Source organism: Pagrus pagrus (assembly GCF_965226575.1).
Source record: "Pagrus pagrus genome assembly, chromosome: 5".
Lineage (NCBI taxonomy): Eukaryota > Metazoa > Chordata > Actinopteri > Spariformes > Sparidae > Pagrus > Pagrus pagrus.
The window spans coordinates 1,452,861-1,469,446 of NC_140189.1; the positions used below are offsets into that span (position 1 = coordinate 1,452,861).

Consider the following 16,586-nt stretch of genomic DNA (forward strand, 5'->3'; position numbering starts at 1 on the left):
CCAACCGGTGTTGTTATACTGTTGACCGGAAAAGCAACTGCCGGAAATGACTTTCTGAGCGGACCAATCACAGTCCTTGCCGTTCGCGTCTCGACGCGTCGATGCGATGCGTAGTCAGGATTTTTTGGAGGCGCACTTCAGGCTACGGCGCAGGGTCGGCGTAGGGGTCTGCGTTGACGACGTAGCTACGCCGTCGCCGCGACGCAGAAGCATAAATCAGGCTTTAGCCATCCTCGACCACTTCTGACACCATGTAATAAACTTATGAGTTTATTCTAAAAAATGATGAGAGTTCTTTTACTTTCAACTTCGGTCCTTTATTGACAGAGTGCTCTCTTAACACGTCTCAGTCACAACATAGACTGCCACAAACATCCCCCGCCTACCTCCTACGACTCCAACTGTCGCAACACATCTATCATAAAATGCATGTCGCAAAACACATTCTCTGACAGATAGTAGACCACAGCTAAATGTACACTTTGAGGCAAATTTAATGTTAGATGGTATAAATTTAATAGACAAAAAATGCACCAATAGACATATAAGGAAACTTTGCCAAGAAATTATAACCCCATCAGCTAAACTACTCTGGAACTCAAAATGTATAGGCATAAACTGGAACTCAGTGTGGACTTCAAGCAGCAGATGTATGTCACAAAAGATAAAGGAAGTTTCTTTTAAGATCATACATTCAATTTATCCTGTCAATCAGGCCATCTCCAGATTTAAAGGTGTTAAGATTGTACTTTTTGTGAACAGGAGGAGGAAAATATTTGTCATCTTTTTTTTGAATGTCGTTATACTTATTTGTTTTGGATGGAACTGGAAAACATGTTTGAATCTTTGACAGGCATCAAGCTTAAACTTAAAAAAAAGATATAATTTTCACTTATGATGAAAAAAAACTTAAGGGAAAGGAATTGTTTTTGTTGAATCTTTTTATTTTACAAGGAAAATAGTACATCCATAAATGCAAATGGTCATCCAAAAAACCAAATTTTCATGAATTTAAAATAGAATCCAGATATTACATGCTGCTACTAAAAAACATGAAAGACAGAAAAGCTATAAGAACCTTGGAATATTATAAATTATTACAAAGAATTATATGATTTGCTAATACCCCTATCTATGTTTATATATGTATATATTTTGTCGTTTTGTGTGTTTGTTTATTGTCTGTTTATTGTCTGAATGTATATATGTTTGTTTATGTGTAGTAATAAAAAAAAAAAAAAGAAAAAAAAAAGGATGCAGACCCTGAATTGGAACACAGCTACAGCCACAGGAGCACAGAAGAGAGCAGCCACACCCACACACAACCACTGACGGCTCTTAGGCCGTACAGACCCTTTTCATGGCAGACATTTTGACCTGTTAAAGCAACAAAAGCACAGGTGTGACCAATAAAATTAACGAAGGCTCCATTCTATTAAGTATCCCAGTAAGCCTTTCTCAAGGGTAGCTGATAGTTTGGAGCATCAGCATTTGTTGGTTTTTTCCCCTGTTAAAAGGTTTTTCCTCACTCGAATCAAGGGTCTAAGGACAGAGGATGTCGTTCACTTTACAGATTGTAAAGCCCACTGAGGCAATGTGATTGTGATTTTGGGCTATATAAATAAAATTGATTTGACTTAATTTATGTGTTGACGACGATGGTCTGGCAAGCTACCAGAGCCATATTAGTGCACAACCAGTCTCTAGTGTGAGAAACTGACTCCTCAACATATCATGCAGTGTTGCTTAATTAAAAAAAAAAAATACATACTGTTAAAAGCCCGTACAGAAACAAGGCATAACTTTTTAAACCTGAGGCCTACTTGAAGACACATTATATGTCTACATTTGCAGCAGTACGAGGGCATTGAAGTCAATAACTGAACACAGAATACTGTATGTTGGAGAATGGTTTTAATACTGTAACATTTAAATGAAATGACAGCAGAGAGCAAATATAGAGAAGTCACAAGAAGTACGGGTAATTGGTAAGAACTGAAGTATTTGAATTAAAAAGATACATTCTATTTATAAGGAATATCGGATGTTGTAGTGCACCAATATATAAGATGCATGGTAAGATAGAGTCCTACTGCTGAGCACATTGGTTTTCCATACTGTTGTTGGAGCTGACATGGATCATCTCCACTGTCCCTTTCTTTCTTCTCTCCTCTCTCTTGTTCTGCTGCTGGATCTCCTCCATCTCTGTCTCTTTAGAGTCAGTTACTGGAGAGCTACGGCACAATCACAAATACAGTTTGTGAGCACACATTTTCTGATTACATGTCAACCATCTATGAAATCATCAGCAGACACGCTGAGTAGAATACAACCAAACTAAAACAATGGTTGGGGTTGAATGTATTATTCAGACATAATAGCAAGAGTCATTCAACGTCCATGGAGAGAAGTGAGATGTCTCTAAATGGTGTCTCCAACTAGGGTGAAAAGAAATTAACAATGACACTGAAAATTCTTCAATTGACTTCCTGACTGAACAGACAATTAAGAGTGTGTTGTTGAACTAAGGTGTAGACAACAACTAACTCATTGTTTTAGTGTCATAAATGAGCCGGACTAATCCACACAAGACATACTGACCTGGGGTTGGGGATCACAACAGGCTCATCTCCACTGATCTTCACACACTTTGCAGGCCTAGGCTCAGGTGCTGAACCTGTGACAAAAAATGTCGCCATCACATAATGAATGCCTAATACCTTGCCTTGCTGTTGTCATATGTATTTCTTTTGCAATGTAACCGGACTCAATTTTAATTTATGCTGTGATCCTGTCTATCAAAGTTACAGAACTCCGATGCACACACCTTGTGTAGAGCTCAGTGCCTCAGCTGGAGGAGAAGTGTATGCTTTGGCGTCTCCAGTAATATTTTTGACATCCATTTCCACGGCAACAATCTGCTTGCCTTTGTTAAGCATCGTCTCAGAGGAAGGTATGACGTCAACCGGAAGCTTCTCTTTCTTTCTCTTCTGCATCAGATTCTTTTTTGCCTCTAGAGATAAAAATAAAAATCACAGATGCAGCAACAGTCGTACCTTGACCATTTAGAAGTACCTTCAACCATTTTGTTAAAACCGCAGACCTCTATGACCAATATGCAAATGTGGTTTTGGCATTATTCCGTTTACCTCTTGGTTCATATTTGTCTTGGAGCTCCTCCACTCGTAGCTGCAGTTTGATCTTGTCACTCTGAGCCTGGAGCAGGGAGCAGAAATATACCATAAATAGTTCAACGTCTGCCTGTAACTCAATGTCAATGTATATTAGTGTTATTTTAGTGCAGTGTTAATTATTTTTAATAGTTAGTCAAGTTACTAACCATAACCACACAGTTTTCAGTTGCTGTGTTTTGTTATTACATCAGAGACCACTGTGTATGAAGCACTTGCTCTTTGTTGGTTTTAAAGAATAGACAGATATTGCTGAATGCTGCTAGTAACAGCCAATGACAAAATTACTGCCTCGTGCTCGTATGCCTCCGTGCACAAGTCAAATTTCAGTTAATATCCATGTCTGTCCAGACTCATATAATGTGGGGTCAATCCATGTCAACTCAACGAAAATCTTTTTACCAGTTTATGTCATGGATTTTCTTGAAAAAACTAATTAAAAACGTCTATCAAATTGATGGGGGACATTGCAGAATCCGATAGCTGTATTCCAAATACTTTTTAAGTTCTGAAATTTTAAGTTTGGCCCTCAGAGCCAAATTTCAGCATTTTTGTGATTCCTTGTGTGTGTATTGTCAGCCTCACCTAACGCTTTTTTCCCCTCTGGATTGGGTTGAAATTTGTCCTGAATAGTTGTTTTTGAATGATTACAGTAATCAAATTAGTAACAGGAAGTCATTTTGTACCAGGACAAAGAATCAGTAATTTTCAAAAATTCTCCAATACTTTTCACTTTCTTGCAATCAATTTTGGTTCCGTGTAGTATTTATGTAGTCCTCTCACATCTAGAAGTTATTTGGTCCCGCATAAAAAATTAAGTGCCATAGATCTAGCTAAATATAGCTTCAGAGCTGAAAAACATTTTTGGGTTGTTTTGACTGTAGGATTAATTAATTTCCTTGAAACTTTTGTATGTGAAAGTGTTGATATTCATTGTGTATATATAAAAAATTCAAAGATGTTATTTTACTCATTTTTTTAAATTGGATGATTTTCGCACTTTTCAAAGGCTGTAATGTTACATTGAGTAGTTTTATTTAATCTGAAGATATTTGTACTGTGTTGACTTCAAGGTTTTCCATCTGTCTGATACCTATTAAACCTGTCTTTCATTGGGTTCTAGAAATTTGCAAGTTACAGCTTGAAATGGCTTAGTTAGTTACATTCTAGATGATGTCATCTTGTTCTGTGTGTCTGGTCAAAATCTCCATCTTAGTTCCTTCACTCAATACACATATACTATTCCACAATTGCAAACTCTCTGAACTGACATCAACAACTCAGCCAAATTAAAAAAAGAAAAAGAAGAACTTCTCCATAGGTTGTCATGTGACAGATGGCTTCTTCTTCCAAGATTTTCCTATTGAGTAGGGCTCCATGATCTCACCATCACATCAAACTGCTTAATGATAAAATGAATTATAATTGCACTGTTTAAATAATTATGGGTATATTGCAAATGATTTTGCAGTAATCCACACAAACCTGTGAGATAATTATAGACTTGCTGTATTGGTTTCAATGCAACTTGATGATTGAAGAAATTAGCTCAGAGAGTTTAAATTTGTGAAATAGTATATGTGTCTTGAGATATGGAATTAAGATTAATATTATGTCTAGACACACAGAACAAGATGACATCATGTAGTATGCAACAAACCAAGCCAATACAAGCTTTAACTTCTAGAACCCAATGAAAAAAAGGTTCAATAGGTGTCAGAAAGATAAACAAACAAACCTTGAAGTTATCACAGTACAAATATGTATCTACTGATGAAATAAAAACACTGGAAGTGATATGACAGCCTGTGAAAAGCATGGAAATTAGCCAATTAAAAAAAAAAAATCATAAATGATGAAGTAATCTAACATCTTTGAATTTTTTATATATTATACAATAAATTACGGAAGCCCTAAAGGGCCATGCATTCATACACTTTATTTCCTCCGTTTTCCCTTGATAACGACTTAATTTCATTTGTTTTCTCGAGATCTCGAGTTATTATCTCGACATAACAACTGCCGTTTTCCCGAGATAATGGGATAATTTTCTCGAGATCTTGAGAAAACAAAACGAAAGTGTAGTATATTAAATCATTGCAGGAAACATCATTCAGTGTAGCAATGTCAGAGGAGCAGGAGCATATCGATCACCACGTAACATATCTTTTCAATCAAGACCAGACACAGACTGAAATAGCATTATGCCTTGCTATTACAGATAATATACACATTAGTGTGCATAATCTAAAAAGACAGTTAGCAAGGCTTCAGCTATATCGGCGGCGCAATCTAAGTGAGCCTGATCTCGTCATTAACTACATAGCTGACTAGCTGACAGCTATGTAGTTAATGACGAGATCTCGAATTAATTATATCGTTATCTCGGGAAAAGAACATTTCGTTATCTCGAGATCTCGAGAAAATTATCCTGTTATCTCGGGAAAACGGCAGTTGTTATTTCGAGATAATAACTCGAGATCTCGAGGAAACAAATGAAATTAAGTCGTTATCACGGAAAAAAGGAGAAAATAAAATGTATGAATGCATGGCCTTTTAGGGCTTCCGTAATAAATAACACTTTCACATACAAAAGAAAATCGGCAGTCAAAATAACCTAAAAAGTGGGATTTTCAGCTCTGAAGTTATATTTAGCAAGATGTGATAGAACTACATTAATACTACACAGAAACAGAATTTGGTTGCTAGAAAGTGAAAACTAGTGGAGATACAAATTTTGGAAAATGACAGATTCTTTGTTCGGGTAAAAAATGACTTCCTGTTGTTAATTTGATTACTGTTACCATTCAGCAACAACTGTTTAAACAAATACATGTTGCTAACTTTAATTTAGGGCTTCTTGGATGTTCAGGACTAATTCCAACCCAATCCAATGAAAAATAGGGGATCCACATACAAAGAATTACAAAAATGCTGAAATTTAGCTCAGAGGGCTAAACGTCAAAAATTCATAACTTAAAAAGCATTTGGACCAAAAGTAGTTAGCTGGCAAAGTTTCAGAAGAATAATAATAAGTAGTATGGTGATTAATATATAGTGAGCCGATGTACTTTGTACATCCGGCAAACTAAATCATTAAAAGTGTTGTAGTGACAGAACAAGAGCTATCACAGATGCAGATCTATGTATTTCAACAAATGAAAACAAGAAAGAAAAACAAAACTTTACTTTGTTGATGAAGGTTCTCAGCCATCTAGGTCATGGTACTGTAAGTCTAAGTGCTGTATTGTAGGCAACTAGACATGTTTCAGTTTGTTGAAGACGTTTTACCTCTCATCCAAAAGGCTTCTCCATTTCTAACTAACCGGAGGGGAGTTTCGGGCTTTTAAACTCTGTGTGGGTGTGTCCTTACGTCTTTAAAGGACACATGTGAGCTCTGAGTTTAAGAGTCCTAAGGGCCACCTGTGGGTCATTGACCCAACTGGCTTTCATGTGGGTTGCTAGGGCTAGGTGATCCCAGGTGTGAATGGTTGTTTAGCTGTCTGGGGAGGGAACTCAGTACTGCATTGTAGGTGGGTGATAAGTAATGTCGTATGCCACCTCCTCTGTTCAAAGATGGTCGTTCCAATTTGACATAGATGGATTCTTTTACTCCTCTTTCAAACCATCTGTCTTCTCTGGCTGAGATGTTTACATTGTTGTCCTCAAAGGAATGATTTTTCTCCTTCAGATGTAAGTGGACAGCAGAGTCTTGACCTGAGGAGTTGGCCCTCCTGTGTTGTGCCATTCGTTTATGGAGAGGTTGTTTTGTCTCTCCAGTGTACAAATCTGTGCAGTCCTGGCTGCATTGAACAGCATAAACTACATTAGTCTGCTTATACCTGGGTGTTTTGTCCTTAGGATGGACAAGCTTCTACCTCAGCGTGTTGCTAGGTTTAAAGTGAACCAGGATATGATGTTTATTGAAGATCCTCCTGAATTTCTCTGATATTCCCGTGACATAAGGAATGATGATGTTCTTATGTTTTTCCGGCTCCTCCTCTCTGTCTGCTCTGGATCTTTTAGAGGTTTTGACAAAGGTCCAGTTAGGGTCGCCACAGGTTTTAAAGGATAACTACCGTTTTTTACAACCTGGACCTTTTTTCTAGCAAAAGATATGGTCATTTACTCACCCAGATAACTTTGGTGTCATTTGGCGTCGTTCGGACGAAATTAGATCCAGTGTAGCGCCGATATATCCATATAATGCGAGTAACGGGGCAGCGACACACAGCCTCTATAACGCATTATCTGCCACGAAACTAGTTCATTTCACTAATATTTTGTTACGATATGCTAGTGCTATTCCCCTCTGAGTCCGGGCTCGTCCGTTATCAACATCCGGGGTCAAACTAGCAGTAGCAGCTACAGGTAAACAAGCCGGGCTGCCGTGGGTGCGCGCGCAGCTCAGAGACGACATCTTCCAGGTCAGAGGTAGTAGGTCAGCCTACAGACCCCGGATGTTGACAATAGACGAGCCCGGACTCAGAGGGGAATAGCACTAGCATATCGTACCAAATATTGGTGAAATGAACTAGTTTCGTGGCAGATAATGTGTTATACAGACGCTGTGTGTCGATGCCCCGTTACTCGCATTATATGGATATATCGGCGCTACACTGGATCTAATCTCGTCCGAACGACGCCAAATGACACCAAAGTTATCTGGGTGAGTAAATGACCATATCTTTTGCTAGAAAAAAGGTCCAGGTTGTAAAAAACGGTAGTTATCCTTTAAGTGCTCCCCTGATGTGCTTCTGTTCCTTCTCCTTGCCCTCTGTCTTTGTGGGCACGGCCTCAACCTTGTTGAGCTTGTGCTCCAGTGGGGTGGTGAGAGTAGAACAGCAAGTGTTGATCTGTGTGTGTAGGTTTTCTGTACACCTCAATTTTGGTTGATTAGAACTGAAGAAGCCTCTTGGATGAGAGGTGAAACGTCTTCAATAAACTGCAACACTTCCAGTTGTCTACGATACAGCACTTAAAAACTTTACAGTTTAATCAACCTTTGTGTTTGAGGTTCACTTGAATGCACCATGACGTGCACTTGACAGCCAAGGAGAGAAGTATAGATAAATCTATGGAGATCAATGACACCAACACGCAGCAGAGATTAGGTACAAACATTTACCTGCCAGTGTCGCCAATTGTCTTCCAAGATTCATTCACCAAGAGAAATGAATACCCACTTGGCAGACAGAAAATTTCATACAACTACGTTTAGATTAGTTTAGAAACTGAGTCAACGAAAATGAGACACATTATGTACAGTGCTTCCCCTAGGATGAAGTTGTAGCAGCGGACGTATCACACACGTGCACATTTTTTTGGTATGTTTGCAAAGGTGTTTGTCTGGGAGGTTTCAGTGTGTCTGCTGGCAGCAGAGGGACTCAAAGCAAATAAAGGCCTATATGAGGAGTGATAAGCCTTTTTTTTTTTTTTTCAGATGAGTCTCAAACTCATCTGAAAATGTAAATGCATCGGCGAAAAATCAAATATCACCTTTGGAGGGGACAGCTACACAAAAAGCAACCTGAAAAGCACACCAAATGTAGTGGTGTAACTAAAACACTCCAACGCCCTGCCAGATCCTACATTGCTACTGCAAACACTAAATGCTAGTGGTGTTTACAGTGGCAAATCATATTTTTCCAAGCAGGGGGGTCGTGCCACATCCTTTTGGGATTTATGCCTATGTGATTTGCCAAACAAGCTAGCCTATTATTTTATGTATGACCCCTGTCACCCGCTGGGTGACCATCTACATCCAATGGGTGTTGTCTAGCGACTGTCAGTAATTAATTCTCCCAATTATTAATTCTTAAAGGTATAGTTGGTAATGTTGGAGAGCTAGCAAGATTTTAAAGTGGCACCTCGTCTAAGCTCCACCCCCTTCTCCCCCTCCCGTCAGTGCTCCGTCCAAAGCCCCGCCCCCACAAACTTGAACCCGCATCAGACAGTCCGTCAGCAGGGCAGAGGAGAGCCGTTAGCATTGGGCTAATACAAGCTACGAAAGTAGCTAAGTTGGCTAACGTTACATATTTCATGAAAATAACAAATCCCCCGAGGCAAAACATCTAATTACCTGTCCAACAGAAAGACAGCAACCTCTGCATCACTTCTGGAAGTGCTACTTTGGCTGCATTTACTCTGCCACTGTTATCTCCTGCTAGCTGTGCTAACTCTTCTTCTTCTGTTGTTTTATGGCAAACAACTTTTAGGTGTGCATTACCGCCACCTTCTGACCTGGAGTGTGTATCTCCTGCTAACTCCATATGCAGTGTGCTGAATATATCCGGCAACGGTGACACGTGATGAGTGCGTGCAGGGAGGAGGGGGGGACAGAGGGGGGTGCAGGCAGGACGAGACATGGAGGCATCTGATTGGTTCTTTCAATTCGGACCGAGAGGGAGGGATTGGTCAGAGTTTTTACAGGCCTGCAGCTGCCACAGAGGTCTGATTTTTTTCGTTCCTTTTCCTGAACACATTATGTATGGACTACTCTCAGGATGGGAAGACCATTTCACCCAGTATAACAAAAAGTGTTTCTGAACAGGATTACCAAGTATACCTTTAACTATACTTTGTTTATTCAAATTAATTTGCATTATCAAACGGTGCTAATTTACTCAAATTTAACAACATTTTCAGTGATAAAATAACTCACATTTTTGATGATTCTTTATGAATCCTGTCAAAATAATCATTAATATCTGAGGGAATCTGTCAACATGGTGTCCCTCACGAACAATTGGTTCATGTGCAATGCATACCATCTTTATATCAACATGGATCAACCAAATGTTGTTTATTTCACAAATTAGTGTTTACTTGCGTATTCTTAACAAATGACTATGTTTGCTGTAACATTACTGTGCAATGCTCACATGAGGCAGCAATATCAGTGTTAACATTTACCCAATGGTTGTTGTTACAATTGTTACAAAACACAGCCCTCTCCACATTCTTCTCTCTTCACTAGTCCTCCTTCTCCTCTCCTCAGCGGTCAAATTTCAGCCACAGCACACCGGAAACACAGATGTATATGTGATATAGGAGCTGAGAGCAAATTCTCCTGTGTAATGTTAAGATTACGTTTAAGTCGTGGGTTTACCTGTTTGAGAAGCCGTTCAGATGAGAAGAGCTTCCTCTCCAGCTCCAAAGCTCTCTGACTCTCTGACAAAGATTTCATCCTCTGCAGGGAAAGTTCATCTGATAGACGCTCTGCATCCTTACTGAGACACACAGACACACACACAGTTATACTAAATTGAGAACCACAAGCATATAGATAAACACTGAGACTGTGAATTAAATATACACTCTTTTGAACTGCTTGTGGAGCCCTTTAGTAATTTTACTTCTTTGTAATATTACATGATTACATTTGCAAACTCAATTTTCTATTTAGTAATAACACCTAGGGGAGGGAAATCTGATGTTTTCAGATTGTGTTTAATCTTGAAGGTTTCCACAATCTACCGTGTTTTTTGTTTTTCACAGCTTTATTTTACAGGACAGCTCAGAGAGGTGATAGGATATGGAACAAGGCAGTTTCACATCATCACCTCTCTGTACATTATTTCTCCATCTGTCTTCTGTCTGTCGTCTCTGCCTCCTCTTCTTTTTGATGACTCGTGAAAAATAACATTTTTACAGACTACAAGGGTCTGGTAGCTGTGCAGGTACCATGCGTACCGCGCATACCATGCAGGCAGAGGGGTTGATGATGCCAAAACACTCATCATGGACAGACACAGTACAAAAACACCTGGAACACCCCAACACCACAGCCAGACTCCTGTTTGCAGACTTTTCCTCTGCATTCATCACCCTACAGCCACACATCCTAGCAGAGAAACTCTCCACCCGCTTCCACCTGGACGATCAGCTGATCCTGTGGATTACAGACTTCCTGACCAACAGATCAAAGATGGTGCTGGTCAATAACACCTTCTCCGACGTCTCGGTCACCTCTACAGTCTCCCCTCAGGGCTGTGTCCTCTCACCTCTGCTCTTCATCCTTTACACCAATGACTGTCATCTGGTAAAGTATGCGGATGACACAGTTCTTGTGTCCCTGCTCTCAGGCCCCTCACATCACCACAGCTCAGTGCTGCATGAGTTTGTGGAGTGGTGTGATAAATCGGCCCTGGAGTTAAACACGGAGAAGACCAAAGAGATGGTGGTGACCTTTTCCAGCAAGCAGAGGGAGCTGGCTGCAGCTGTTATCAGCACAATCCACAGGAGATGCCAGCAGCAGCAGTATCTCCTGGGGAAGCTCAACACTTTTGGGGCAATAAGAACATTCTTTGGACATTTTATTACTCCTTCATAGAGAGTGTCATCACATTCTCCATCACCTGCTGGTTCCACTCCATAAGCCTGCAAAACAGGACACGCCTGCAGAGCACAGTCAAAATCTGCTCTAAAATCATTGGACTGCCCGTCAGAGCACTTTCCACTGTGTGCAAGCAGCAAACACTGAGGACAGCGCGCAGGATCCTTCAGGACCCCTCCTACGCTCTGTTCCCGGCCTTTGAGTGGCTCCCCTCGGGACGCCGGCTCCACTGCCCGGGCTGCAGGACACAGAGGAGAAGAGCAATCTTTGTTCCCAAGGCTGTTCAGCTCGTAAACTTACACTCCTGTCCCCCTACACTGGACAATACCGTAACGGACAATAAGTCCCCCCCCCCGCCCTATTGCATTTTTCACATTTGCACTACCTTGCTGCGGCCTCTTAATGCACAACCCAACCTACCTCAATGCTAATTTGCACCTCATGTAAATACTGTAAATATCTTTTTAGTTTATTTAGTCTATTTTAGTCTATCTGACTTGTTTTGTATCTGTGTAACTTTTTTGTATCGTTTTTTTTTTTCTTTTTTCTGTTCGATTTCTTTGTTTGTTTCTTTGTGTGTATTACTGTCTATCTGTTGTTTTTGTTCTCAGTAGTGTTTTCATGTCCCTTGTGTCATTGTATATTTAAATGGCTTTTAACATCTTGCCAGAGGACTACAGTTGGAAATTAGCCTCTGGCTAACACTGGCACTTTTACGGTTACGTTCATTAATGTGCACTGTCCTCTTTAAATAAAGGTAAAAAACAAAACAAAAAAAAAACTAACATTCTGACGTGTCTGTGTCTCGAACGTGCTGACTTTTGTACTTAACGTGCCAACTTGTGTACTTAACGTGCTGACTTGTTTGTGTCTGTGTACAACTGGGGAGGACATCAACAGTTTAACAGACTGCATAACAGACTACATAAACTTCTGTGTGGATAACACCGTACCCACCAGAACTGTACAGTGTTTTTCAAACAATAAACCCTCGATTAATCCTGACATAAAGGCTTTCCTTAAGGAGAAAAAGAGGGCCTTTAGGTCAGGCAACAAGGAGGAGCTGAAGGCTTTGCAGAAGGAGCTGCGGAAGAAGATCCAAGAGGGGAAGAAAAGCTACAGGAGGAAGATGGAGGACCAGCTGCAGCAGAGAAACATCAGTGGAGTCTGAAAAAGCCTTAAAACCATCTCAGGGCAGAGGAAACCAGACTCCCAGGCTGCCGGGGATCAGACATAGGTGAACTCCCGGAACCTATTCTTCAATAGGTTTGACCAGACACCCACCCCTCTCCTGGCCCAGTCATCTCTGCTGCCCCCAACCACTTCTTCTACCACCCCTGTTTACTGCCCCATTCCCACCTCTACCTCCCTTTCCACTGCATTCAGCTTACAGACATCCCCCACTACTCCCCCTGACATTCACCCACCTCCCCCACCCGACACTCGGCCCCCCAGCTCCAATCTGTCTCTCTCCACTATCCAGGTGACAAACAAGCTAAAGAAGATGAAGGCGAAGGCGAAGAAGACCACGGGTCCAGATGGGATCAGGTCCAGGCTCCTCAAGTCCTGTGCAGACCAGTACATCTTCAACATTAGCCTGAAGCTGGGAAAAGTGCCAATGCTCTGGAAAACGTCCTGCATGGTACCAGTACCAAAGACCCCTCACCCAAAGGACTTCAACAGCTACAGACCAGTTGCTCTCACTTCCCACCTGATGAAGACCCTGGAGCGACTGGTCCTTGTCCATCTCCGCCCTCTGGTGGGTCCTTTTATGGACCCACTCCAGTTTGCCTACCAACCTGGCATTGGAGTGGACGACACCGTCATCTTCCTCCTGGACAGTTTATTGTCTCACCTGGAAAAGCCTGGAAGCACTTTGAGGATCACATTCTTTGATTTCTCCAGTGCTTTCAACACCATAGAGCCTACACTTCTGGGGGACAAGCTGGAGCTCACAGGGATGGACGAACACCTCACGTCCTGGATCCTTGACTACCTCACGAACCAGCCACAGTATGTGAGGACTCGGGACTGTGAGTCAGACATAGTTGTCTGCAGTACGGGTGCCCCACAGGAAACAGTCCTGGCCCCTTTCCTGTTCACCCTGTACACTGCAGACTTCTCCCATCAATCACCCCACCGCTATCTACAAAAGTTCTCTGACAACTCTGCTATCGTCGGCCTCATCAGGGATGGGGGAAGAAGAACACCAACACAAAATCTTTCCAGACCAAATAGGTTCATTTTAAAAGGTTGTCAAAAAAACAAAACAAAACACCACATTCACTTAAATGCCCACAAACCCTCAAAATCCCACAGTCCCAGAATACACAAAATACTCATAATTCCACTTGGGGTTATCTTTGTTGCTTTTAGGACCATTTCCAAAGGAAAAAGAAGATAAAGTCCAATTCAGTTCAGCATTTAGGCAAAATTAAATTCAGTTCAATTCAGGAAGCAATCAAACAAGCAAAAAGAAAAACTTTCAAATAGTTAAAATAGTTAGTAGCACTCAGGAGTCAGTCAGTTAGTCAGTCCAGTCCAGTCCAGTCAGTGTGAATTTACTGCTGGGTTGTGGATGATTGACTGGCTTCAATAAACAGTGGAGCAAAGTGGATATAGAGCGAATGTATAGGATGGATCGGTGGCGTATGAATCAACAGTATCGGCAGGGATTAAACAACCTCACTGAGTTTTTTTTTTACCGCACAAAACGAGCGTGTTGCTCCGGTTGATTTCCCCCATCCTTCTGCTCTCCTCCTCTCCTCCTGCCTTAAAGAAACGGAATCCCAGATAATGGAAGTGAGTTGAATTGCGGCACAATATCATCCACTTACAGAAGCAGTTTATGTTCCTCCCCACAAGCCTTTGTACCAACTATGTTGTCATTTTACCTAATAGCAATTGTTAATGGTTTAAGTACCAGTGTAAAGATTAAGGGAGAGACAGCCCTGGCTTGTCCCCTATTAGGGATGTCATGATTCTCCAAATCCTCAATTCAATCTGATTTGAGATTTTAAAGTCATGATTCGATGTGGGGTTTTTTTTGTTTTGTTTTTTTCTTTCAGCACAGATGGCTATGCCATTTTTAGACTAATCTAGTCTAGGATCATTGGTTTTATGCCATGATTTCAAAAGATGGTCTACATGGTATAATGAGTGATATAATCTCCATTTTTCATTTGCAATGTACCACATTTATTAACAATATAAATGTAACAATAACTTGTTTCACTAGTCAATTGGAAACTAACTGTAAACAAAAGAAGAGAAGTCATAGATGGTACCTGCCATCGAAGCTGCTATGTTGTTCTGCTACTAGCATGCTGGACCTACTAGTGATTGTTTGTCCTCATCGACGGATTAAAAATAACAGTAAAGTCATTTCTGTGTGTTTTAAACTGGGGTACAAGACCAAACCGAAGTGATAGTGACACTTAACTCTACACAGAGAAATGTCTGTAGTGTTCCCTCTGTAGTATTTATGAATGCTAAATAAAACATCTTGCTACTGTCCTGTTCTACTCTGCTTATGATCTCCGGTCATGCCTCTCCCACAGTAGGTTCAAAATGCCAGCCCTACAGTGATCGAAGAGGGGGAATACCTGCCATTTGTTACCACTAGAGATGTTCCGATACCATTTTTTCCCTCCCGATACCGATTCCGATACTTATGCTGTGGGTATCGGCCGATACGAGTACCGACACCGATACCAGTGTGTTATAAAAAAATATATATATCATACTACGCCTGCATGACTGTGATATGATTATCAATGTGGTAAGGCCTGGCTCAGGTTAAACCCTTTGTAAAACATGAATGAATACAGCAAATGAAAGCCATTTATTTTTAAAAAGAATAGTATAAAGCCGAATTCAGCACAGAGCAGACAGGAAGTCAGACACGAAATAATAACATGACATCCGGTTAATTTTCAAAATAAAACACTCCGTGTTGATACAAGCACAAAAACCTCAAATAAGAGACAAATACGTGCTCTTCTTCTAATCCTTCAGTCGGGAACACTTCGTGTTGCTGTGTTTATAACACATACATATAACTGCGGTCGTGTGTGATTATGTAATCATCGCAGGAATTCCTCGGTTTCGTAACTCCAGCTGATCGGCGGAGCTGCGCTGTGGCGGACTCAAAACACAGCTGGTGGGGGTTGCCGGACGAGGACGACGGAGCCAAACCGTACCGGAGCCGTAACGCAGCGGACACGTATCCGGTAGAATCTCGGAGCTAACGGAGCTAGGCTAATAAATTACGTGGTATCGGATCGGTGCCTGGACTCCAGTACTCGCCGATACCGATGCCGGCATTTTCGGCAGTATCGGAGGCATTTCCGATACTGGCATCGGAATCTGAACAACTCTAGTTACCACAGATGCCTTAGGATTACTATATAATAATTTGACCAATTTAAAAAAAGATGGAACAAGGCCAAAGCTTTTCAGCATTTGAAAAAGGTACGTCCACTCCACCCCATTGCAGGCTTACTCAGCATCAAGTGAGAGACCGAAAGTTGTTTCAGCCTCATTTCCAGCTTGCTACCTGAGATGAAGCGACCTGCAGAGATTGTCAGATGATGTCCAAATTTTTAATGAAACTCACTTGGTCTGGGTAAATAAGTTTTGGTAAAAAAGCCTCCAGTCTAGATGCCAAAATCTTTGAAAACAGCTTGGCATAAACATAAATCAATGATACGGGGCAGTATCTACCACATTGTTGTGGATCCCTGCCTTTTTTATGAATCAACGTGATCATAGCAGTTTGCATTCTGTCTGGAAGAGAACCCTTCTGTGCCGCATCCTTAAAGATTCTAACCCCTCGATTCAACCAGATATGTGTCCGGTCCGGCTCTGCTCCGTCACGGCTCCGCCATGGCAGTGGAGCTGATAGCTTTCACTCTAGTCTATCTGTTAACTTCACCGGGTCCCTTGCGCTGCGTATCTGCTCCGTCCCAGCTCCGGCAGTCCAAAGCCCTCCGGAGCAGATACGCAGGACTTCTATTTCTGGCAGATGCTGGAGCATGACGCAGCAATTCAGCCGA

The 16,586-nt window shown here is 41.3% G+C and overlaps 1 protein-coding gene across 4 annotated transcripts in view; it reads right to left on the reverse strand.

Moving 5' to 3' along the window:
- Positions 1-1,895: 1,895 nt before the first annotated feature.
- spdl1 (spindle apparatus coiled-coil protein 1) overlaps positions 1,896-16,586 on the reverse strand; it is a 50,775-nt gene continuing 36,084 nt past the window's right edge. For 3 of the 4 annotated variants that reach the window (XM_084352559.1, XM_084352557.1, XM_084352558.1), the window contains exons 10-15: positions 14,235-14,297; positions 10,303-10,423; positions 3,150-3,216; positions 2,828-3,013; positions 2,602-2,677; positions 1,896-2,234 (exon numbers count right to left, since the gene is read on the reverse strand). In XM_084352559.1, the coding sequence (XP_084208685.1) occupies positions 2,090-2,234; positions 2,602-2,677; positions 2,828-3,013; positions 3,150-3,216; positions 10,303-10,423; positions 14,235-14,297 (658 nt within the window). In that variant the 3' untranslated portion in view covers positions 1,896-2,089. The remainder of the gene's footprint in view (positions 2,235-2,601; positions 2,678-2,827; positions 3,014-3,149; positions 3,217-10,302; positions 10,424-14,234; positions 14,298-16,586) is intronic. The other variant, XM_084352560.1, reaches the window with a different exon arrangement.